The 24,170-nt window shown below is 44.3% G+C and overlaps 1 protein-coding gene across 8 annotated transcripts in view; it reads left to right on the top strand.

Moving 5' to 3' along the window:
- Positions 1-24,170, top strand: part of SH3KBP1 (SH3 domain containing kinase binding protein 1) — a 327,794-nt gene that overhangs the window by 32,363 nt on the left and 271,261 nt on the right. For 6 of the 8 annotated variants that reach the window (XM_032389636.1, XM_032389634.1, XM_032389635.1 and 3 more), the window contains exon 2: positions 17,540-17,697. In XM_032389636.1, coding sequence (XP_032245527.1) covers positions 17,540-17,697 — 158 coding nt within the window. Of the gene's footprint in view, positions 1-11,082; positions 11,100-17,539; positions 17,698-24,170 lie in introns of those variants that run through there. The other 2 variants (XM_032389637.1, XM_032389632.1) reach the window with 2 other exon arrangements.

The following is a 24,170-nucleotide window of genomic DNA, read 5'->3' as shown; positions in this document are numbered from 1 at the left end:
AAAAATTAAAAAAAAAAAAAAAATAAGTACTTAGCAGACCAAGGAGCCATTCTGTCTGAAGGAATGTCAGCTAAGAATTTATAAGGGCGGGCAGGCCTAATTTGGCCTGGTTTCATATTTGAGCATACTACGTGTATTCATGTGTGCACTTGGGTATCTTCACGTTTTTCTCGGTATAGCCACAGTATCTGGAGCTTATGACTCAGAAAATCTTCACTGATTGAAAAAATATGAGCAGGAACAGGGGCAGGAAGCCAGGCTGTGAATCCAGACTGGCTGACAGCTGGGCTATCAGCTCCCCACCCTCAGACAGGTTATCTTATCTCTCTGGGAACCCGAGTCTTCATAAATTGGGAGTAGCCATGGGCACCTCGGAGTGTGTGCTGGTTACTACTTCTGCATCACCAGCGACTCCTTCAAACAGCCATTTTATTAGGCTTCCAGATCTTGTGGGTCAAGAATTTGGGCAGGGCATGGTGAGGATGGCTTGGCTCAGCTCCACAATGGCCGGGGCCTCACCTGGGAAGATTTGAAAGCCAGGGGCCACTCAGCAACAGCGGGGCTAGGACCATCTGAAGGCGCTGACACTCATGTGTTGGGCCAAGTGGGATGACTCAGCAAGTTGGCAAGTCAGTGGCCACCTGGAGTGCCTGTGTGTGGGCTCTCGGTGTGACTTGGTTTCCTTACAGCATGGCAGTCCTCAGAGTATTCCAGCCAGTGGGTTGGAAACTGCATAGTAGGCTTTTGTCACCCAGCCTTGGAAGTCACACAGCATTACTTCCCTGCACTCTCCTGGTCCAAGCACTCTCAAGCCTGCCCAAATTCAAGGGCCCTGGAGGGAGATTAGATTCCCCCTGTTGATGGCTGGGGTCACATTCTGGAAGAGCATGAGGGGTGATGTGAGGATAAAGGCACCTGGCACCTAGAAATTAAGAGTGTATTTTCATTCAGCAAATATTTATGACATGCCTACTGTAGGCTCGACATTAGGCCAGTGCTGGGAGGACAGGGCCGGACACAGCAGCGTCCTCTCTGCCCTCCTGTGGCTTTCGTGCTGGTGGGGGCTAAAGGTAGCAATCCGGTGTGGTTAGATCTGTGATGAGGACTAGGAATTTCATCTCCTTTCAGGGAGAGGGACTGGTTGGGTGTCTGGATCGGTTTATTTCATCTAAAGTGAGAATGAAGTGAATTTCCCTCTTGTGCACTTGCTTGCTGCTGCCTTCTCGTGGTACTTCTGCAGACCTATTGGCTCGTAGCCCTGAAAGGTGCCTCAGAAATCATCAGGTCTGGGGTCTGTAAGTATCTGACCCTGTTGTTCCATGCAGACTTTTCCTCCTTCCTAGAAAGGGGCTTAGGAGAGTGGTGGAGGTATAGAGAGTCACCTGGGGGACCGTCTTCAACCTGGACATGACCCCCCCCCCATTCTGATGTGGGCCAGCCTGGGAGGGGAGAGGCAGGAGGAGGCTGCACAGGTGATTCTGACATCTGGGTGAGGAGCTCATGTGGTAGAGACCAGCACTTCTCAAATGACACTCATGTGTCAGTGCCCTGGAGACCTTGTTACACTGTAGCTTCTGATTCAGTAGGTCTGCGTGACACCAGGGCCCTGCTGCCAAGCAGTGAGGGGGTAGGGAGTACCGGCGATGGACAGACAGAAGTGCCTGGTGAGGCTTGCCCCCACCAAATGAGGGGCCAGCTCTCAGAGAATGGGGTGCCAAGGGCTAGGCAGGTGATTTACCACATTTCTGTCATGTTTTAGCACACAGTTCTCAAAGATGAGGACTTTGTTAGAAACCATAATCACAATATATCACTTTTACACCTAAACAACCAAAACCACAGCCTTCTTTAACACATCTCAAGAAACCCCAAGTCAGAATGTAAATTGGTATAACCACTATGGAAAACAGTATGGAGGTTCATCAAAAAATTAAAAATAGAATTATTAGATGATCCAGCAATCCCACTTCTGGGTACTTATCTGAAGGAAATGAAGTCATTATCTCTAAGAGATATGTGCACTCCCATGTTCTTTGCAGCATTATTCATAATAACTGAGACATGGTTGGACTTACGTGTCCATCAGTGGATGAATGGATAAAAGAAATATGATGTGTCTATACGGTGGAATATTAGTCAGCCATAAAAAGAAGGAAATCTTGCCTTTTGTGACAACATGGATGGACCTTGAGGGCATTATGCTAAGTGAGATACGTGGGACAGAGAAAGACAAAGACTGCATGATTTCACTTTATGGAATCTAAAAAAGCCAACCTCATAGAAACAGAGAGTAGAAGGGTGGTTGTCAGGGTCTGGGGGTGGGGTGGGGGAAATGGGAGTTGTTGGTCAAAAAGTACATATTTCTGGGCGCCTGGGTGGCTCAGTTGGTTAAGCGACTGCCTTCGGCTCAGGTCATGATCCTGGAGTCCCGGGATCGAGTCCCGCATCGGGCTCCCTGCTCAGCAGGGAGTCTGCTTCTCCCTCTGACCCTCCTCCCTCTCATGCTCTCTGTCTCTCATTCTCTCTCTCTCAAATAAATAAATAAAAATCTTTAAAAAAAAAAAAAAAAAGTACATATTTCCAGTAATAACATAAATAAGTTTAAGGGCATCAGGGTGACTCTCGTTACTAATACTGTATTGAATACTTGAAAGTGGCTAAGAGAGTAGATCTTAAATGTTCTCACCACTACGACATACACACACCAAAATGGGGATTATGTATGAAGGGAAGGATGTGTTAACTAACTTTATTGTGGTCATCATGTTGTAATATAAGTGTATCAAATCATTACATTCTGTACTTTAAACTTACACAATGTTATATGTCAATTCTATCTCAAAGCTGAACAAAAAGGTAAAACATGGCAGAGAGAAATAAAGTTGTACCCTCACTCCTCACACACACACACACAAAACAACAACACAAAATCCAAATTCAGAGTGTTCCCAGAGGTGGCCTTGCTGTTTTCTTTCAAGGTCCACGCTTGTAGACATGTGGTGGAGAACACACTTTTGATTGTGCTTGTTGCTTACTATGGTTTTTAAAGTAGTAGCTAAAAGTATATTTTGACAAAGGAATTAAGATTGTACAATGTACAAAGTAAATATAGTTTAAGTCCCAGTTGCCTCGGGGTTTCTTTTAAAATGCATGTCCTGTAGGGAGATAATCACAATTTTGGTTACTTGAGATGTATTTTATAATTATTTGCAAAGAATAAACTGTAGTACTAAAAAGGGAAAATACTTTTGGATCAGTTCTTTATTTAAAAATATTTGTAGCTATCTCGTGCCCTTAACAAATTCAGGTATCGGGGCACCTGGGTGGCTCAGTCGGTTGAGCCGCTGCCTTCGGCTCGGGTCATGGTCCCGGGGTCCTGGGATCGAGCCCCGCATCGGGCTCCCTGCTCGGCGGGGAGCCTGCTTCTCCCTCTGCCTCTGCCTGCCTCTCTGCCTACTTGTTCTCTCTCTCTCTCTGTCAAATAAATGAATGAAATCTTTTTTTTTTTAAAGATTTTATTTATTTATTTGACAGAGAGAGACACAGCGAGAGAGGGAACACAAGCAGGGGGAGTGGGAGAGGGAGAAGCAGGCTTCCCGCGGAGCAGGGAGCCCGATGCGGGGCTCGATCCCAGGACTCTGGGATCATGACCTGAGCCGAAGGCAGACGCTTAACGACTGAGCCACCCAGGCGCCCCTGAATGAAATCTTTTGAAAAAAAAAAATTCAGGTATATATACACACACACACACACACACACGCACACTTCATATCTTGTTGCCTTTAAAAACCCCATCTTCCTTTTCAGGTGCATTGCTGTGTATAGCATGGTGACCTGAATCACTTATGAAACTCCTGGTTACACCAGGACAAGTTACACCAGCATTAAGATTTTTCTATTCATCTTCTAGGTTCACTGTAGAACATTGTTATTCTCCTTGCACATTTAGAACATTTTAACAATCCGGAAGTGTTTCAGCATGTTTTTCTTAAAGATAAGGACTCTTTTCAAAACCATAATCCCAGTATCATTTTCACACCTACAACAACTAACAATGTTTCCTTATCACCAGACTTCCAGTTCAAATATTCAACGACACATAGTTGAAATATTTAAAAAGACATTTGTTCAAATCTGGATCTGGAAGGTCCATACTTTGTGACTGGCTCATTGTCCCCGGGTCTCTTGTAATCTAGATTGCCCTGTCTCTTTTCCCTTTCCATTGCATTATTTATTTATTTGTTTGTTTATTTTTGGTTGAAGAAGCTAAGTCATTTGCTTGTAGAGTTTCCTAGAGTTGAATTTTGTTGACTGCACCTTAGGGTGCCATTTGACATATTCCTGGACCCCTGGATCCCTGGTAAACCAGCAGCAAATCCAGAGGCTTGCTTTACGGGGGGTGGCCCGTCCTTTGGTCACGAAGCTCTTGAAACCTGGTTGTCTCTCTTTGTAATGTTAGCAGCCGTTCGTGACCATGGCCCAGGTGCTGGATTACTTAGAGGTTGCAAGGTGTTGATTGTCTCATTCTCTCATTCCTTCTTCACTTGTCAGCCAGAATACTCCTATAAAGAGAAATTTTTCATCAACTATTTGGTTATCCTAAGTTTATATGGGAAAGGCAGGACAAATGTTTGATTCTTTCCCTTAATTTACCAGTTCTCAGAAAAGTGAATTGGTTCCCCAGTATTCTCCAAAGGCCATCATTGATTTTTTTAAAAAATTCACTATGAAACATACATCATATAACATATATCGATTTGGGACATCAAACCTGTTTGACATGTTTCAATCCATTGCAGTTATTTTTACTGATACTCATATTGTCCCATTTGTGGCCAGTGGGAGCCTTTTCTCATTCACTTCTGAATTCTTTTGACATGACTTTTGACATGACTTTTGATGGCTTCCTTGCTTTGACAAGATGTTTCTTGTTTTTGACAAGGTGTTTCAGGCTTGTTACCTTTCCTGCCCCAGACTCAGAATCAGCCATTTCTACAAGGCTACCTAGCTTCTTTTTTTAGTGAAAAATGGTATTCGGAAAGTAAATGCAATTATTTCTGGGAAAAAAAATTACACGCTACTCTTCTTGGATCATCCTTCTAAAAGTCTTTTGATGTGGGGCTGTTGATCCTTTTAGTTTTATTTTTTATGAACCTCATGTTTCAGTTTTGGAAAAGGTTTCAAATGTTTTAGCCCTAGTCCAGTTTATTTATGTATTATTCTGTTTGTCCAACTTTAAATTATAACCTTCAAAGGAAAAAAATGTTGAGTTTTAACTTTACTTCTGTTTTATGTTAATCTCTGTCCATAAGCACTCACTTAAGGGGTTTTCTGATACTGTAACAAAGTATTTACAATGTAGATGATTAAAGAAATGTTCCTCAAGTAGATACTCAAGTTGCAAATTTTAGCTCCAATTGCCCTTAAAGCTGTTAAAAATGCCAACTGAAAAGAGTTGCAAACCATGGGTAGTTATATAATGAGTTATAATGTTGACAGACTCAGCATTCTTATCTGTCGTCACCCGTGAAACGCCATGAAACCACCAAGTGCACCGTCGCTGAGGCGGCCACGTTCTGGTGTTGCAGGGGCTCTAGGTGTTCTCTCCGGAGTGGATGCAGGGGAGCTCAGAGTCGTCATGCTTCGAGCAGTTTGAAATTCCAGACCGCCTGGAAGAGCCGTCGCCGTGGGGCTCCGTTCCGCCCTCAGCCCTGTGCGTTTCTCTCAGACCCCGTCTTCTTGGATTCTTGTCAAAAAAAAATCACCCTTGCAAGTTTCTCTCCACTCAGCAACAAGCACCGCTTGAGCGCCTGATGGGGCCAAACAGTCGGCTCAGCACTTGAGGGCGGAAACATCGGGCAATGTGACTTTTCTTTCAGGAGGCCCCACGCTACAGTGTTACACTTCCTTCTGCCTTCCGGGGGCTCACACTTCAGCGGGACCATTACACCTGGGGGTGTAAGTGAAGCCTGAAGAGGGGCACGGAGTCCCCCGGGGAAGGCAGCAAAGGTTCCCTGTGGCTTCCTGTCACCTCTGTCTACTTGCTTCCTTACCACACAGTGCATTTCTTACTAACAGAAGGCCATGCAGTGACTCAGGCCTTGCCCTGGGCAGACTGACCCCCTTTTTTTTTTTCTGTGGAATTGTTCACTTCCCTCCTTTTGACCTGCTTCCCCTACTCTTCTTAATGTTCTGGCCTCTTACAGCTCATTCCGCTTAGCTGCACTGAAGTCAGCAGAAATTTTGTCTTTCTTTCATGCCACACGTCCACCCCAGCCGCCCCCATACTGTCCTTGAGAAAAGCCAGAGCTCTATTCTGTTACAGTCCTCACAAAGTATCTTGTCCAAAGGACCCTAAGAATTCCTTTTTTTTTTTAAAGATTTTTATTTATTTATTTATTTGAGAGAGAGATAGTGAGAGAGAGTCCGAGCAGGGAGGAGAGAGAGAAGCAGGCTCCCCACTGAGCAGGGAGCCCGATGCGGGACTCGATCCCAGGACCCCGGGATCACGACTCGAGCTGAAGGTAGACGCTTAACCAACTGAGCCACTCAGGGACCCCTTAAGAATTCATTTTTAATAAAGAAGTTTAAGCAAACATTTTCAACACCTTATCCATAACCAAAGCGTTTTAACCATCCATGCAGTGTCTGTTGAATAAAATTGGTCCATGACATGAGTTGGGTGTCAGGGAAGAAGCAATGTTTTCTAATTATTTTATTTTATATAATCTCTAATTAAATTAACAAATAGTATAAGCAGACATTTGACTGTTTCTGCTTTCTTTTTAAAGTTTGGTTGGCCCCAAACCTTTTGGATCTTCTCACTGAGAAAAATAAGGGATCACCTTCTAATCAGGTACCTGTCTTTAGGTCTCGCCTTTGAATCTGAGAACCAGGCTGTCATTATAAAGTTGGGGGAGGGGGAAGCCATGTCTATTTATCCTTAAGCCATTTTGTTACTTAAAACTGTCAGGTATTTATGTAAAGCAACGTTCATGTGCTTGCTTTCTTATACTGAAAAAAAAAAGGTTATGTTTTCTTTAAGTGGCTAAACTGTTTTTGACTTAATTAACTTTTTATTAAACTGGTTTTCTAAGGTACAGTTTATTTTCTCTTCCATGACTGTTGTGTAAGAACCATTCTCTCTATAGGCTTATCAACCATAATCAATTGTCTTGATTCTTTGCTAGTTTTTTTTTTTTTTTTACCTGCAAAATCATCTGCACACATTCTCTGTGCTTTCTTTTTTATTTGAAAACATCTTTTGGGGGCGCCTGGGTGGCTCAGATGGTTGAGCATCTGCCTTCGGCTCAGGTCATGATCTCCAGGTCCTGGGATCGAGTCCCACGTTAGGCTCCCAGCTCAGTGGGGAGTCTGCTTCTCCCTCTGCCCCTCCCCTGCTTGTGCTCTCTCTGTTTCTCTCTCTCAAATGAATAAATAAAAATCTTAAAAAAAAAAAACAAAATATCTTTTTCAGGCCGAGTTATTCTTCTCCACTCTATCGAAGGCACATTCTTAACAGAGCTGTGCGTTAGGTTTGCAGGGGTTAATTTCAGTCGGGAAGTGTTTAATAATTCATTGTTTCTGGCTCCTGGGTGAGGCCTGGTGAGGCCAAGGCTTCCAAATGCAGGCTGTGAGGGACTCACTCCCCAGCCTTTGTGAAGCACTTCTGGTTGAGGGAGCAGGCGACCCAACCACGGCCCTGCATTCTCATCTCGGCCCCGGGTACCTCTGCTGTCAGGCGCGGGGGATGGCAGAGGTGGGGATGGAGTCGAGGCTGATCACAGTGGCACTTGAGAGGCTTGGACCAGTGGACCATAACCTGTTTTGTGACTAACTGGTCATCTGGTTTTTTACTTTCTCTAGCCTTAGAGTCAAACAACTAGGCTCACATTTGTCATGGCATTTCATTGCGCTGAGTAATAAGCTGTGGTTTGGAGTAACACTTTCTCAGGCCATGCACTCACTTGCCCACATTTATTGAGCACCTACTATGTGCCAGATGCCCGGTGAGGGCGACGAGATGCTTAGATCTGCCCTTTAAGGGCTCCCGTTCCAGGGAGCAGAGAGGGAGGACATGTGCGGGGAGCCCTTCGCAGCACGACGCAGACCTGTAAGGCTAGTGGCTCTGGCTTATGGAGCAGCTTCTGCGTGCAGTTTACACGCATCATCCCTCATTGTTGCAGCAACCCACGGCTCACGTGTTCTGTGAAGATGCTTGGGCTGGGGGGGGGGGGCGCGCGTTGAGAGATGGGCCTGGAGGCCGGCCTAGTGAGCAGCATCACAGGAGTGTCCTGAGTGCCAAGGGAGGTGGTCAGCAGCGGGCCTTCTTCCCTCTCTCACAGCTGGCTGCTACTTTCTCTTCTCTCTTGATGGCTCTCTTTCCCCTCCTTGCTGAGGCCCAGTTCTGGGAGCTGCTGCTGGGCCCCTGCAGATGTCATTTGCAAACGGTGCCCGGGGAGAGAGTTCAGGCTCAGTGACTCTTCGTTCACTGGAGTCTGTTGTTCTGTGCCTGTCTTCCTTGGGGAAGCTCATGTTCAGTTTCTAACAGTTTCAGGCCTTAGGAATGACCCTTTGTTGGCCCCCGAATGGTCTCCTTAGTGGTGTGTTTGTGAAGATGCCAGAGGTAAATGTGCTGGTGTGGAGGTCAGCTTTGTTGGACTTGGAGGTCCTCACAGGGCCAGTGGCCCTGACCCAGGAAGTTCAGGTCCCCAAACCCTCAGCCTTGACACTACCAAGAGAGCAAGGGATAGTGAGAACTGGGCCTTGTGCAGACTTGCATAGGGAAGAGTCTGTTGTTCAAAAAGTTGATGATGTAGAAGTGTATCTGTTAAGGTTCTCTGGTTGCAAGAAACAGAAACCAACTCACCCTCCATCGTAGTAGGGAAGAGGATTTACTGGAGGGCCACTGGCTGGTTTATAGGATGGAAGAAAAGCTGGAAGTTCAGGTCGAGAAAAGATGGCAACGAGACAGACCCAGAGATCCCTGCCTCTTTTGGGAGCCCTGCTGGGGGATCTGCTCCATCTGCTGTTGTGAGACCTCATTGAGTCCTGTGCTGGCAGAGGTGGGGTATTTTCATGGGCAGTCCCATCAAACTGTATCTCATGGGAGAGGGGAGGGTCCCCCAAACGGATTTACCTTCTGAATGGGGATTGGTCTCTCCCTGGGACACAAAGGCAGTCAACCACCTGGACGAGTGATATCTACGATCGTAAATTCCAAAATATACGTCACACAGTCTTTTTATTTTTAAAAGCTATATTGAGGTATAAAATTCTACCCATTTTAAGTGTACAGTTCGATGATTTTAGTAAATTTACAGCATTGTGAAACCCTCACCACAATTTAATTTTAGAACATTTCCGTCACCCCAGTAAGAGCTCTTATATTCATCTGCAGTCACTCCCTGGCCTAGGCAAGCACTGATCTCCTTTCCATTTCATTAGATTTGAACATAGGTTCTTATATGTTCTTGACCGGTGTCATTTTTTCTGGGTATTCTGGGAACTTTGCTGCATATGAAAGGGAAAAAAACCCCAGTTGCCTTGGATGTCTATATTTCTCTGGTCTCAGTTTTCCTCCTTTTCACTTCGTATCTTCTCCTCTCTCACCGGGACCATGATGTGGAAAAGTTTAGTCCCAGCCTTGACGTTGCCGTGGTTTAGCTCTCATCCTCTCTATGCCTCAGTCATGGAAACTTTCAGGCCTCAGTTCCTCATCTGTAAAATTAAGAAAAGGATTTGACAAGATGGTAATTAATGTTCTTTCTATCTCTAATGATCAGGAATCATGATCTTTCTCGGTGAAATCTTTTTTGGCAAACAATTACTTCTTGATTTTGTATGCTTTCTTCAATCAGACAACTGGAACAAAACAAAAAATTATTCTTTAAAATTCACAAGTGAAATGATTCTTTTTCTTTTTCTATTGAGATATAATTGACATATAACAGTTTCAGGTGTACAACATAATGATTTGATATTTGTATGTATTTCAAAATGATCAACACAATAAGTCTATTTACCATCCATCACCACACGTAGTTAAAGAATTTTTTTCTTGCGATGAGAACTTTTACGAGTTACTCTCAGCAACTTTGATATATGCAGTAAAGTATTATTATTATTTTTTTAAATTTTTTATTGTTATGTTAATCACCATACATTACATCATTAGTTTTAGATGTAGTGTTCCATGATTCATTGTTTGTGCATAACACCCAGTGCTCCATGTAGAACGTGCCCTCTTTAATACCCATCACCAGGCTAACCCATCCTCCCACCCCCCTCCCCTCTAGAACCCTCAGTTTGTTTTTCAGAGTCCATCGTCTCTCATGGTTCGTCTCCCCCTCCGATTTCCCCCCCTTCATTCTTCCCCTCTGCAGTAAAGTATTATTAACTATGGTCACCATACTATACATTACATCCCCATGACTTATTTATTTTATAACTGGAAGTTTGTACCTTTTGACCCCCTTCCCCCATTTCATGTCCCCCTCCCACCTCTGCCAAACCCTGCCTCTGTCAACGACCAGTCTGTTCTCTTGATCTATGAGCTTTATGTCTTTCTGTTTTTTTTAGAGTCCACATATAAGTGAGATCATACAATAATTATCTTTCTTTGTCTTGCTCTTTCTTTCACTTAGCATAATGCCCTCAAGGTCATCCATGTTGTTGCAAATGGAAAGATTCCATTCTTTTTTATGGGTGAATATTATGCCATTATGTATGTGTACCACATCCTCTTTATCGATTCATCTATTGATGGACACTTGGGCTGCTTTCATACCACGGCTCTTGTAAATAATGGAAGAGTGTACATAGGGGTGCAGATATCTTTTCCTGTAAGTGTTTTCATTTTCTTCAGATAAATGCCCAGGAGTGGGATCGCTGGATCACCTGGTAGTCCTATTTTTAATTTTTGGAGGGACCTTTATACTGCTTTCTGTAGCAGCTGCGCCATTCCCATCAGTGGAACACGAGGTTCCCTTTTCTCCACATCCTCACCAACACTTGTTATTTCTTGTCTTTTTGATTTTAGCCATGCTGACAGTTGTGAGGTGATAGCTCGTTGTGGTTTTATTTGCATTTCCCTGATGGTGAGTGATGTTGAGCACCTTTTTATGTACTTGTTGGCCATCTGTATGTCTTCTTTGGAGAAAATGTCTATTCGGAGCTTCTGCCCGTTTTTTAATCAGATTGTGTGTGTGTGGTTTTTGTTTGTTTTTTTTGTTTTTGTTTTGCTTTTGAGTTGTATGAATTATTTATATATCTTGGATATTAACCCTTTATTAGATATATAATTTGTAAAGATTTTCTCCTGTTCCATAGGTTGCCTTTTCGTTTTGTTGATGGTTTTCTTTGCTGCTTATACATCTGAAATTCTTTATTTTTTTATTTATGTATTTTTAAAGATTTTATTTATTTACTTCAGAGAGAGAGAGAGAGAGAGAGAACATGAACGGGGGAGGGGCAGAGGGAGAGGGAGAAGCAGGCTTCCCATGGAGCGGGGAGCCCAATGTGAGGCTCCATCCCAGGACCCTGGGATCATGACCTGAGCCGAAGGCAGACGCTTAATGACTGAGCCACCCAGGCGCCCCTAATTTTTTAATTTTTAAAAAAGTTTTATTTATTTATTTGAGAGAAAGAGAGAGCAGGGGGAGGGGCAAAGGCAAAGGGAGAGGGAGAGAGAAACTCGAGCAGACTCCCTGCTGAGTGCAGAGCCCTGGTGTGGGGCTCTGTCTCCTGACCCCAAGATCATGACCTGAGCCGAAATCAAGAGTTGGACGCTCAAGCAACTGAGCCACCCAGGCGCCCCCATCTGAAATTCCCCATGCTTAAAACTGCATGAGAGGTTCGTGGCATTATCTGTATATAAAGGAAATTAATTGGAAAACTTTTATTCTCCTTCCTGCTCCTTGGTTTATTCAAATATTTGTGAGCTGGACATGATGCTCAGCAAGGGAGGTAGAAACCTGAAACCTGAAGAAGATAATGGCTCTTCCCAGACGGAGCTTGCAGTCTGCCTGGGCCGAGCCACCGTGAACTTGTGGTGTGCTAAGTGGTGCCAGGAGACAGGAAGTTCAGTGCACAGAGGTGGGGAGGGGCCGGGGCACGGAGTGGGGCCTCTGAAATGCCACCGTGAGAAGTTTGCTGTGAGAAGGTGCTTGGCGGCTGGCTCAGCCAACTGACAGTTAAAAGGCAGCCATTTCATCGTTGGGGGAGGACACATTCCAGCAAGTGTGAAGGCAGAGATCTGGGTGGTTGACAACGTTTTGCGTGTTAAAGGAGATGGCTCTGTCTGTCCGTACACACGGGTTAACCGGAGCTTCAGCATTTGCAGCAGGGCCAGATGCAGCAAACATGCGGAGGCTGGCTTTGGGCAGGAGCAGGCAGCTGGACGGGGGTATTTTTCTGACAGGGAGACGTTTTTAAGTTTTGTAATTTATGGTGTCTTTAAATATGGGATTTGTTTACTGTTGCCCTAATTACACCTCTGATATATTTTATTTAGCTTAGTGTTTTAATTTTGTGCTCATGCCCACAGGTAGTTTCCCAAAGGGTACCATTAACAAAAATCTTAGGTAATGTTTTATCATTCCTGCAGCTACCTGCAACTTCCTGAAGCCAAGGAAATGGGTTTCGGGGACACAGTCTTTCTCATGGGCTCTTGTCAATATTTTGACTGTGTTTATGACATGTGAGGTCTTGATTTCCTGTCTGCCAAGTATTATCCTAATTATCTCTGTCCAACGAAAGTACAGTACTAGGCCGCATATGTAATTTTATTTATTTTTATTTTTATTTTTTTTAATGTTTTATTTATTTATTCATGAGAGTCAGAGAGAGAGAGAGAGAGAGGCAGAGGCAGAGGGAGAAGCAGGCTCCCCACCTAGCAGGGAGCCCGATGCGGGACTCGATCCCAGGACCCTGGGATCATGACCTGAGCCGAAGGCAGACGCTTAACCATCTGAGCCACCCAGGCGCCCCGCATATGTAATTTTAAATGTCCCAGTAGCCACGTCCATAAGGTAAAAAGAAACAAGCAAAATTAATTTGAATAATTATTTAACCCAGCATATGTAAAATATCATTTCAGCGTGCAATCAATCTAAATTTATGAGATATTTTACATTCTTTTTCTCCCCATTAGTCTTTGCCACCTGCTCTGTATTTTATAGCCCATCTCAATTCAGACCAGCGACACTTCAGGTCCTCAGTCGCCAAATATGGCAGGCGATACTGTAGCGGACAGGCCAAGTCCAGAACCTTTCAGAGGCTTACAGACAACACAGGACAGAACATTCCAAGGGGGCAGGAGAGACACAGCTTCATGATTTATGAACCCTTAAGAAAACCATACATAGGTTTCCTCCTCTTAGAGCAACCTGATATATAAAAATTCATCTTGACAGGAAAGGTAAAGCAGGAAGTGATTATTCATGTTACAAAAGAATTAACCACAGGATTCTTTAAATAGCAAGCTCCCTTAGTGCACTGAAGAATCTGACTCAATTTGCAAAAATGTGATTGACGCTTGGCATTTTGGTACCAACTTGGTTGGGCAGAGAACTACCTGCCGTTATAAAAGGCAGGCTGAGCAGTTGGTGTGTCATGGATGCTCATAGGAGAATGAGAACAGAAGTAAGAACTAAGGGTGGGCTGTACCCAGAAGGCCTTTAGACGCTCACTGGGAGCATGAGACACACGTGCAGCCCCCACCACAGGGGACTGCCTTGAGGCCAGGGCCCAGGGAGGACTGGGGGCCGGAGGGGCCAGGAGGGTGATATGAGGCAGTCGGGGCCCAGCTGGCGCCAGAAGGCAGACAGGGCGTATGTGATGACTTAAGTGTCTAGGAGATAAAACAAGTGTAACTCTGGAAAGACTGGGTCAATAAGATACTGGGAGGACTCAAAAATTATGTAGTTATGCTTTATTTATCCCTGAGCCCCTAATTCCTAATCCCCAGCCTTCCTTACAGTAAGCATCGATTAAGGTGTGTCCTCGGGCTCATCAAACAGAAGAGAGAGACTGAAGGAAAACCAGGGTGTGTTTCTCATCACTGTGCGACTTTAGCTGGCAGCTCTTTACTCCCCAGTAACCATCTTGAAGCAGATTTCTCCGTCCCTTTCCAGCTTCATTTTGGTAAGGCCCACATACAGAACAGAGAAGGTGAGACTTGTTCTTTAGGAAAGAAGCAAGGTTACTATTCTGGAAGTTAATGGGGTTCTGACTCCCCCAAAGTACACAGGATTCAAGTTCAGTATCTAGGTGGACTATTGACTGGATTCCTCCTTAGCAGCCTTCCTATGCTCTCTCTCCCCCCACAGAGAGGTCCCATGTGCTGCCCCCCCATTCCACTCCCCACAATTTCTTGTTCCCATCAGACAGACTATGAGCTTTTATCTCCAAGTGCTAATAGGCTCCTTGGGGAGCCTAAGTCCATGTTCCAAGCCTTTTCTTAGTTAAAAAAAAGACCTATTATTAAAAAAGTAATTATTTCCATGTATATATTTATGTGCATATACTACTGTACTGGTTGATTGAGAAAACCCAAAAGAAGCTTCTAAACATTTGTTATTAGGTTTAGTGGACTTGGGGAACACATAAGATTGAGTATTATACGACTTTAGACATTGGTAGAAAATGAAGGCGTTTGTCTTCATAGCTCAGGTACATACTTTCAAACATCTTGCAATCCCAATAGTTCCATACTATAATTAGGTAATTTACACCTATATCAATGGTGGAAAACAACCTGTATTATAAATTGTCTTGATAATTTAGGGTTTTGGTCATCTCCCTGTAAGACCTGGTTGGCCTGTCCTTGTGTTCACCTCCCCATGTAGCTGGCAAAGAGCTCATACCAGGAGCAGAAAGTGGCAGCTCCACCATTTCCTTGTTTACTTGGTCACATGTTGAGTATTCTCTACAACCCCTACTTTCTTTTTCTTTTTTTTTTTTTTAAGATTTTATTTATTTGACAGAGAGAGAGGGAGAGAGCACAAGCAAGGGGAGCGGCAGGCAGAGGGAGAGGGAGAAGCAGGCCCCCCGCCGAGCGGGGAGCCCGATGTGGGGCTCGATCCCAGGACCCTGGGATCATGACCTGAGCCGAAGGCAGACGCTTAATGACTGAACCACTCAGGCGCCCCCAACCCCTACTTTCTTAACACAAATCTTTTCAAGCCTTTCATCCATTTAGTGAGAGGTAATAGCCATAAAGAGGCTTTATCAGAAGGCCTCAGAGAACTGCAGGGGCCTCACGTAGCTGAAAGCTGGCTCTGGCTCTAGCCACCATTCTTGTCCAAGAGCACCGCTGTCCCTCAGGCTGCTTCCTGTCTGCAGAGCACTCTCGACTGCTGGCCCTAGAGGCTGGATGAAGGAACCAGTGTCATTCTGCAAATGGAATATTCGCGAAGTTGAATTTTTCTTTTTAAAATTAAATTAAAATGAATTGATGTTCTAATTTTTTTTTTTTCCCATCGTGTCAACTAATCCCTGAAGTGAGCGCATCACACTTGGGAGAACGCTGGCTCAGAAAATGATCGTAACTGCTTTGCTGAGCTTCAGGTTCTTTAATTGGGAAGATGAACATCATAACATTGTGAGGATTAAATGAGATAATGCAGGAAAATGTTGGGCACAGAAACAGTGGTTGCTGTAGGGTCCATTTCAATAGCAGAGCTTCAATAGGTCCCTGTCTAGGTCATTTGAAGAAAGTTGTTTTTTTATTGACCTGGTTCTGATTGTTGTGATAGCTAATTTGAACTGCTGGTGAGCAGAGCACGAGACAAGAAAATAGAAGTGTTTCCGCCTTTATACTGGTCAGGAACCAGGAAGAATCTGAAAAGGTTGCTTTGTTTATGCTCTTATGTTCCTCCTTTTTGTTTATAAGTGATGAGAAGGGTTTACAACTCAACTTCATCCTGGCCAGATTCATGATAGCAAAGTCAGCCAGCTAATTTTGGAATGAAAAAATTATCCAGGCAAGGAAATTTCACTTTGGGGTGCTGATGAACTGTCTGGGTTTGCTGACATGAATGGAAAGGGTTAGCATGCCAGTCTGGATAGCCAGGGTCTTCTGATCTGGAAGCACTTAGGGAATTCATCCCTAATGGATATGCAAAGCCCATTTGATGGGGGGCCCACTCACCTACCAACCTTTTTCCGGGAAACGTACCCCAGTGGACTGAAACTTCAAAAGTCGTGTGTGCTTTTTTGTCTCCTACTGAAGAAATCTTCACCAAACCCAAGATTACTAAGGTTTGATTCTGTGCTTTCTTATGAAGATTTTATAGTTTTAGCTCTTAGATTGAGGTCTGTGATCCATTCTGAGTTCATTTTTGTATGTGTGCTTCATGTAGGGCTCATGTAAAACCTTTCCTCTTCCATTTCTGTAATTCCTAAATTGCTAATTCACTACTTGAGGGTTCACCTAATTTTTGCTACCGTTCTATTTATTCATTTGCCATTCATTCATTCATACTGACCTGCAAATATAGAAGGAAAAGGACAGGAGGTTTATTGGTTGAGGGGGGTGTGAGGCGAGACCCAAAGTGTAGATGAATTGCATAATCCATCTATGGGTAAGTTAACACGCTCAGGATTGCTTAGCTCTGCTAACGTGCAGCCGTACTTTGTCAACAAGAAGCCCCATCTGGGTCATCTGTTGCCTCCCGCATGACTAAGTATAAAACATCACCCCAGATTGGGAGAATGCTTTAAAATGATATTGCTGCCTGAGGGGCGCTCGGGTGGCTCAGTCGGTTAAGCGTCTGCCTTCGACTCAGGTCACGATCCTGGGGTCCTGGGATTGAGCCCCAGTGTCTGGGTCCCCGCTCAGCAGGGAGTCTTCTGGAGATTCTCTCTCTCCCTCTGCCCCTCCCCACTACTCGTGCACTCGCTCTCTCTCTCTCAAATAAATAAATAAAATCTGTAAAGAATGGTGTTGCTGCCTGAGAGGCCCTCTGTTGAGAGGGCAGCTGTGCGTGCAGGCGTGAGCAGTCTGAGACGTTGGCTTGGCCAGCGGGGCCCTCAGTGCCAGCTGTCCTTACACATGTTGGGGCTGAGAGAGGGGCATTTTCTCTGTAGAGTGGCACTTATTATCACCCACATTTTGCATGCCTGAGGCCCAGAGAAGTTAACGTCACACGGTTAGCCTTGGCAAGGGTGGGGGCACCTAAGTACCAAATCTGCGTCTGTTAACTACCTTCTCTGCGCTTGGAGAAAGGATGCTGCGCTCCTTCCGGGAGTGCCGATGTTGTTGGCCTTATGCCATTGTGTGATTTCCTCTCTGAAGCTCCTGCTGGCCCTGAGACCCGTAGGCCACTCTGACTGTGCCTGACCACGGACCTGTGCTTTGTGGTTTCTGTACGACAGGCCTCAGGTTAACCAAAATCAGGTTGCTGTGTGGGGCCCTGTTATTTTAAGTATCGGTAGAGGGGAACTCCCTTTAATATGACTACTGATCTTCCAGGGCTGGTGGGCCTTAGCAGCATCTGATCTAAAGTGCTCTTTCTTCTGTCCCTGTTCCTTCCAGTGGAGGCCATAGTGGAGTTTGACTACCAGGCCCAGCACGACGATGAGCTGACGATCAGCGTGGGTGAGATCATCACCAACATCAGGAAGGAGGATGGAGGCTGGTGGGAGGGACAGATCAACGGCAGGAGAGGTTTGTTCCCTGACAACTTTGTAAGAGTGAGTACAACGTGAAACCCTTTTCCTGTCTCCTGTGTGGGTTCTACTGACCAAAGCTTTGGGGGCACTTGAGGAATTTCATGGGCTCTCTTACGGGATGAATTGATGGTTTGACCTCTTGCGTGCTATCAAGAAGAGCATGTAGAGCTTTGCACCAGCTATCTAGAGACCCATTTTGAAATCACTTTCTTAAGGCCCAGAATGTCCTCTTTATAAACTATGTCACTTAGAAAATGCTGGAAAAATATAAAGCTTGTTAAACTGTTTTTATTTATGTACTTGTTCACTTGCTTTGATGTTTTAAGAGAATTTTACCCTTTTCCATTCCATTCAAAATGAGGTGAAAGTAGTTTTGACTATTTAAGTCAAGTAGCAATCAAACTAAATGTAGAATTCCAGTTATGCTATGTTTTCGACCTTTATATTCACATCGCTTTTTTGTTTTTTTTTTTTTTTTTTTTTATTTTTTTTTTTTTAAAGATTTTATTTATTTATTTGAGAGAGAGAGAATGAGAGACAGAGAGCACGAGAGGGAAGAGGGAGAAGCAGACTCCCCGCTGCGCAGGGAGCCCGATGTGGGACTCGATCCCAGGACTCCAGGATCATGACCTGAGCCGAGGGCAGTCGCCCAACCAACTGAGCCACCCAGGCGCCCCTCACATCGCTTTTTTGATAGGAACTATATTATTTTTCTTTCCCCTTTATGGTCATGAAGCATTGCATAAAATCTACTTTTTCAGTAAGGTTTGGAAAATTATGCCCTTTGCAGAAATCATCTAGGGGTTAATTACAAAAATGCAGCTCATTCATGTTAAGAAATTATATACTGCAAGTTGTACATAATAGTTGGGATTGGGTAAGAAAAAAAAAAAAGGCGGGTCACCTTGAGGCTGTTCCCTGTGGGAAATACCAAGTAGGTCTAAAATTTTTTTGTACCGTAAACTTTCTATCTAATGCTGGAGGAGACTGGATTGTTCTCGGTAGGAAGGGCTGTGTGCACAAATCCCCAGGGCCTCTGCTGTAGTTTTGGGGGGGTAGCAGACCATGCCTAAGACCTGCGGCTGTGGGGAGCAGGTGGTGTGGGGAATGCTGGGCCTAGAGAAGCAGGTGCCCTGGTCAGAGAGCCTCGAGGGCTACGTGGGAGGGTTTTATGAAAAGGGATTGATGATGAAAAACAGTGTCCAACCCCTGGGCCCTCTACCTGTGCCCTGCCCCCCAAGTGTAGAACAAATAGGAACTCAGTTCAGTGTCTTTCCTCAGGATCTTGCCTCAGAGTGTTCCTGCTAACACTTCTTTTGTTCATTTCTTTTTGTTGTGCAGAAGGCTGGGGGAGGTTTTGTTGGTAACATGCTGATAAACTTACTTTCTGTAAATAGTTGTGGGAGTGCAGACTTTTTTTGTTTTCTTACCTTATAGTTGAACCTAGCAGCTCTCTCCCCTTTTAAGAGTAGGAAAGCATTACATCTGGGCTACCACAGATTGACTCTGTTGAACTGATGTGCAAATGGGGGTGAATTATTTTGCCCTTCCAAACAAAATCCCCAATTTTGGGACAAGGACTGTCCTTGAAGTTGAGCAAATTCTGGTGGGGAAGGAGGGTTTCTCCATATAAAAGGGGGAAGGTTTGGTGTGAAGATGGAGGACTAAGAAATGAGAGAGGAGGACCATGGGAAAGAAAAAGGAATATCTGGGAAAGAGAGAAGAGGATCCTGGGAAGGAGGTGAGGACTGTGGGAAAGAGAGAGGAAGACTCTGGGAAGCAAGGGAGGACTTGGGAGGAGAGAGAACATCCCTGGGAAGGAGTAGGGACTACAGTGTTGGCACCAGTTTTGGGCGGGGAGGCCCTATTTTGAAAGCCTTATTTTGATGTCCTGTAGGCTCAGTGCCCCCTTATTCCAAACCAGAAATCCATAGACTCAGAAAACTTCTGAGTTGGACTTTGCTCAGGGCTTAAGGCTGGGCCGCCTACTTAGGCGTTTGGGGGGGCTGGCAGGTACCAGGACAGGGAAGCGCAGTGCAGGAAGAGCCCAGGCAGGCTCGGAACCTCTCCTCCTTGCTCAGGGGGTGCTGGGGGGCGGGAGCTCCTCACTGTGAGCTGGGATGATGTGGTCCTGGCCGAGGGGCCTCTCTCCACCCTTCTCCCCCTGCTGGGCCTAGGGCTGGGCCTGGGGCCACCACAGCGGGCTCCTGCCCTCTGGCTTCCCTGGGCTTTGGCCCAAGGGGAATGCTGGTAGGAGATGGTCAGGAGGGAGGGAGGCCAGCCAGGTCAGGGATTACCCTGCTGGCTCGCTACCCCGGGGTTGTCCCTCTGCCAGACGGTGGCTGCTCCTAAGTCCCCTTCCTCCACGCTCCTTTCTCTTCATCCCCTGTTTCTAGCCCCGCCTCTTGCCTCGCAGTTTCTCTGTACCTCACCCACTTGGTTGTGTGTGGGGGGAGTCTCCTTCTTAGTCCTGCCTCAGATTACCTAATTCGGGCGTGCAATCTGTTTCCTTTTTGGAGCCCGACTACTTCATCTGGCCACTGTGAGGACTAAAGGAGTCAGGACTTAGCACGTGGCTGGCCACCTACTGAGTGTGTCCCCATCCATGTCACCCTCTCCCCTGGCCCGAGGGCCTAATCACTTGTGCTCTCCCCTCGGCTAGAGCGCTTCCAGTGCGGGAAGTCACACTCTGGGGAGGTGCTCCTTCCACCGGAGCCAGAAAGGATGTGGCAGGAACGGCTAGGGCTGCGCCACTTGCGGCTGCCACATTTGGCAGAAAAAGAAACTTCTATTCTTTCAGATGGCTGAGTCTATTTTCAAGTCTTCACCCACTGGGAATGTTTTAGGCCTATTATTGAAAAACCTAGTAGGTGGATGCAGTGGGGTTTAACAATAACGCAAACTGCCGTAGAGGGTTCTAGAAGCTGAAAATACATCTTTAGGTAATAACAATCATACTGGCATAAGTTTGCGGTTTTGAGAGTGGGTTTACATATGCTTTTTTTAGCTCAAGAATAATTTGTCCCTGGATTGAATTGGGGAGTCTTGTGGAATCCCACTGTTGTTTGTGTGCCTTTATGCCAGTGTTGCCACGATCAGAGAGCTCACCTTACGCGCTTTCTTGATTCATTTATCGGATCCTTAATCAGTGTCCTTATGGAGCATGGTCCCCCAAGGTGTTGGGATTCAGTATCCACCCTCAACTCTGTATTGTCTCAGTTTCTCAAAAGAAAACTACCAGCCATTCCAGTCACCCCCTTCTTAAGAAGATGCCTGGGCTTTGCCAGCTCTTGGGCTGAGATTTGTTGGCAGGTGTAAGTGTATCCAACCAGGGTACAGTCATGCCCTTTTGGGTTTATCCTCCTTTTTCTTTTATTTAGTTAGTTCTTATTTATTTACTGTACACGTGAAAGAAGAATCCTTTTAAATTCCACTTCCCTTTCTTCTCCCTACCTACTTTTTTTAGAATCCATTTTTCTCTCTCTCTCCTCTTTTTTTAAAAAAATTATTCATTGTTAGGTGAAATTTACATAGAGTAAAATGCCGAAGTCATAACTGTACCTCTCGGTGAATTTCTTTTTGTAAGTGTGCACCTCTGTAACCATCATTCAGATCAGTCCTATTTCTGTCCCTCCAGAATCATGCCTTTTCCAAGTCATTCCCCTTCCCATAGGTAAGCTATCATTATAGGTGAGGCTTGCCTGTATTTGAATTTCATATAAATGGAATCAACAAGTATGTGTTCTTTTAGGTACGGCCCCCATTGCACAACAAAATGTTGTTGCATACATCAGTACTTTGTTCTTGCTGTAGAGTATCCCATTTTATGAATATGCCAGCATTTGTTTATCTGTTCTCCTGTTGATGGACATTCAGGTCGTTTCCAGTTTGGGTATTTTATGATTAAAGGCTCTGAACATTCTTGTGTAAATCTTCTTACAGACATAGGCCCTTGTTTCTCTTGTGTATTTACCCATGGGAGTGGCATTGCTGTGCACTCACTTTTAAGTGTATATACTTTTTTCTGTTTAAAGCTGTGGCCTCTGTGGATGGGTAGGGGGTCTCATGCCTGTGCCGGAGCCCTGTTTGTGCCACATTAGCCCGCTGAGCCAGTCAGCCTGAATCTGGTTGTCTTCATGTAGCTGCCCTATGAGCATGACAGCCGAGGAGCCCTAAAGCCGGGAACTCACTCTCCCAGGGACCATTTGATTGTTGGGCCCAAGAAGTATCAAAGACTCCTTCTTAAATTGTTGAAAACATGCCGATAGAGAAAGTTTTATTGTGTCAAAATTTTATTGGACTCATTCAATGAGGGAACTAGCAGAATCACAAAACTGATTCAGTGAGGATATGAGGAACACATGAAAAAGTCAGTGCAGAAAGGGATGTTCAAATAAGATTGCAAAGTTATATTCAAAACAGGTTCGTGTTTTAGAGAACAATACAGTCTTAACCTCTGGGGTTATCATCTCTACCAGAGAAGAAAAAAAAAAAGGAGCACACCTTATCATTTTTAAAAAATTTTTTTATTGTTATGTTAAGCACCATACATTACATCATTAGTTTTTGATGTAGTGTTCCATGATTCATTGTTTGTGTATAACACCCAGTGCTCCATGCAGAGCGTGCCCTCCTTAATACCCATCACCAGGCTAACCCATCCCCCCATCCCCCAAAGAGGCAAAGGATCTGTACTCAGAAAACTATAAAATTATCATTTTTCTTTTTTTAAAAATTTTTTTTATTGTTATGTTAATCCCCATACATTACATCATTAGTTTTAGATATAAAATTATCATTTTTCTATATGTTATCCTCTGACTTTTATAGGGTTGTAAAATGTCCTAATAAAGTGTTTGTTAGTTAAATCAAGTTACATTTCCACAGAGAATCACATGATCCTGCTGGGGGTGGAGCTTAGAGAAAATATATCAGCATGACATTAAAAGGTCACACCATCATCCTTTTTCGCCTGATAATTTTAAGTTTTGGATTTTTTTTTGGAACGGACAACAAGAGACTGTAATTTGGGGTGCAATAGTAAGAGGTACTAGGATGAAATCCTCAAAGTCATTTATTAAAAAAAAAAATGCTGCCCTTCTGGGATCTGAAACTGCCACATAAAACAGAAAGATAGCTACCTATTAAAGGCAGATATGGGCTTTTTCATAGAAGTTCATCTTCCCCATGTTGGATTTAATTACCAAGGTCTTTCTTTCGAACCTTACGCCCAGATTCAGACAGCAGTGTATTTTAGTCCAGCAAAGGATTTCTAAGCAGCCTTTTCCTGAGTTCTTCTGACGTGTATCCACAGATATACATTTTTTAATGGCCAGCCAAAGGAATTTTAAAAAGAAAAAACCTTGAAACTTTAGCTTGGGCCCACAGGCGTATGGCTGACTGCTCTGGGAGGGGACCCTTGGTGAAACGCAGCGGGACCCAGGCCCTCAACGTTTTGTTGTACACAAATAGATGTGTGGAAAGCAGGAAGCTGCGGTAGGGGTTAAAAGAATATGCTTGTTGGTTTTGAAATTGACCTGACACTGTCTGTGAGGAAGTAAACCATTCTCTCTCCCTATTTGTACATGTGCTAGGGAAACGTACACTTTGCACGCTGTGGGCCCATCGTTGAAGGCTGAGCTGTATTTACTTGTAGCTTGCATGTCTAATGCTGAGTATCACAATTTTCAGCTTGGTTTCCCATTGCCTCAGCCTCCATTTGCTAGGTGTTTCAGATCTCTCTTCGGCATATCCAGAGCCTGTTTTGTATTTGTGTAAAGTTGAAGAATATAGTTGTTTCATAATCAGTGAGGTAAAAGGTCAGGATTTTGCATATTTGTACCATTCAGAGAGAAAGCTCACAGTTACTTTGCTGGGTTTTTTTTTTTTTTTGTGCTAATGCTGCTTTTAATGGTGGCTCGATATAGAAGTAGAAGGTTTTTCTCACTTGAGCTGATAGAAGTTTTAAAACATGGCCTTTTACACTCTCAAGTAGCCTCATAATAGATTTGTATCTCAGGCTGACAGGGCTATATAAAGGATACAGGACAGGATGGAGATTATTTCTTGTTTTTTTGTGGGGCGAAAGAATTAACTGTTAACCCAGCATCATGATTGTACTTATTTGGGGAAAAAAAATGTTATGTTTTGGTGGTGGTTTCATCTTCCATTTCTTTTAGTTGGGTGGGAAATAAAAGGAAATTTGCTTTCTCAAATTTGACATTTTCTTGTTAATACACCTTTTGTTTTGGTAGGTGGCCGTCCATTAAGCCCGTTGGAGTCCTCCTGAGTATTTCTGAATTGTGTTGTGAACACGTGTGTTTGAGCCCAAGCAACTTGTCTTCTTACAGCATTTAGTTGTTGTTCGCTTTCTTGTTAGACAAATATTAGCAATATATCCTTCCATCTTCCCTGCCATTAAGATCCCAAATCTCATCAAACGTCTGGTTTGAAAACCAGGGCGATAGTAGTAAAAAAAAAAAAAAAAAAAAAAA

This window comes from Phoca vitulina, unplaced genomic scaffold (assembly GCF_004348235.1).
Source record: "Phoca vitulina isolate PV1807 unplaced genomic scaffold, GSC_HSeal_1.0 scaffold55, whole genome shotgun sequence".
Taxonomy (NCBI): domain Eukaryota; kingdom Metazoa; phylum Chordata; class Mammalia; order Carnivora; family Phocidae; genus Phoca; species Phoca vitulina.
Note: the sequence above shows the minus strand (reverse complement) of the source record. Positions and strands in the feature narration are given on the sequence as shown.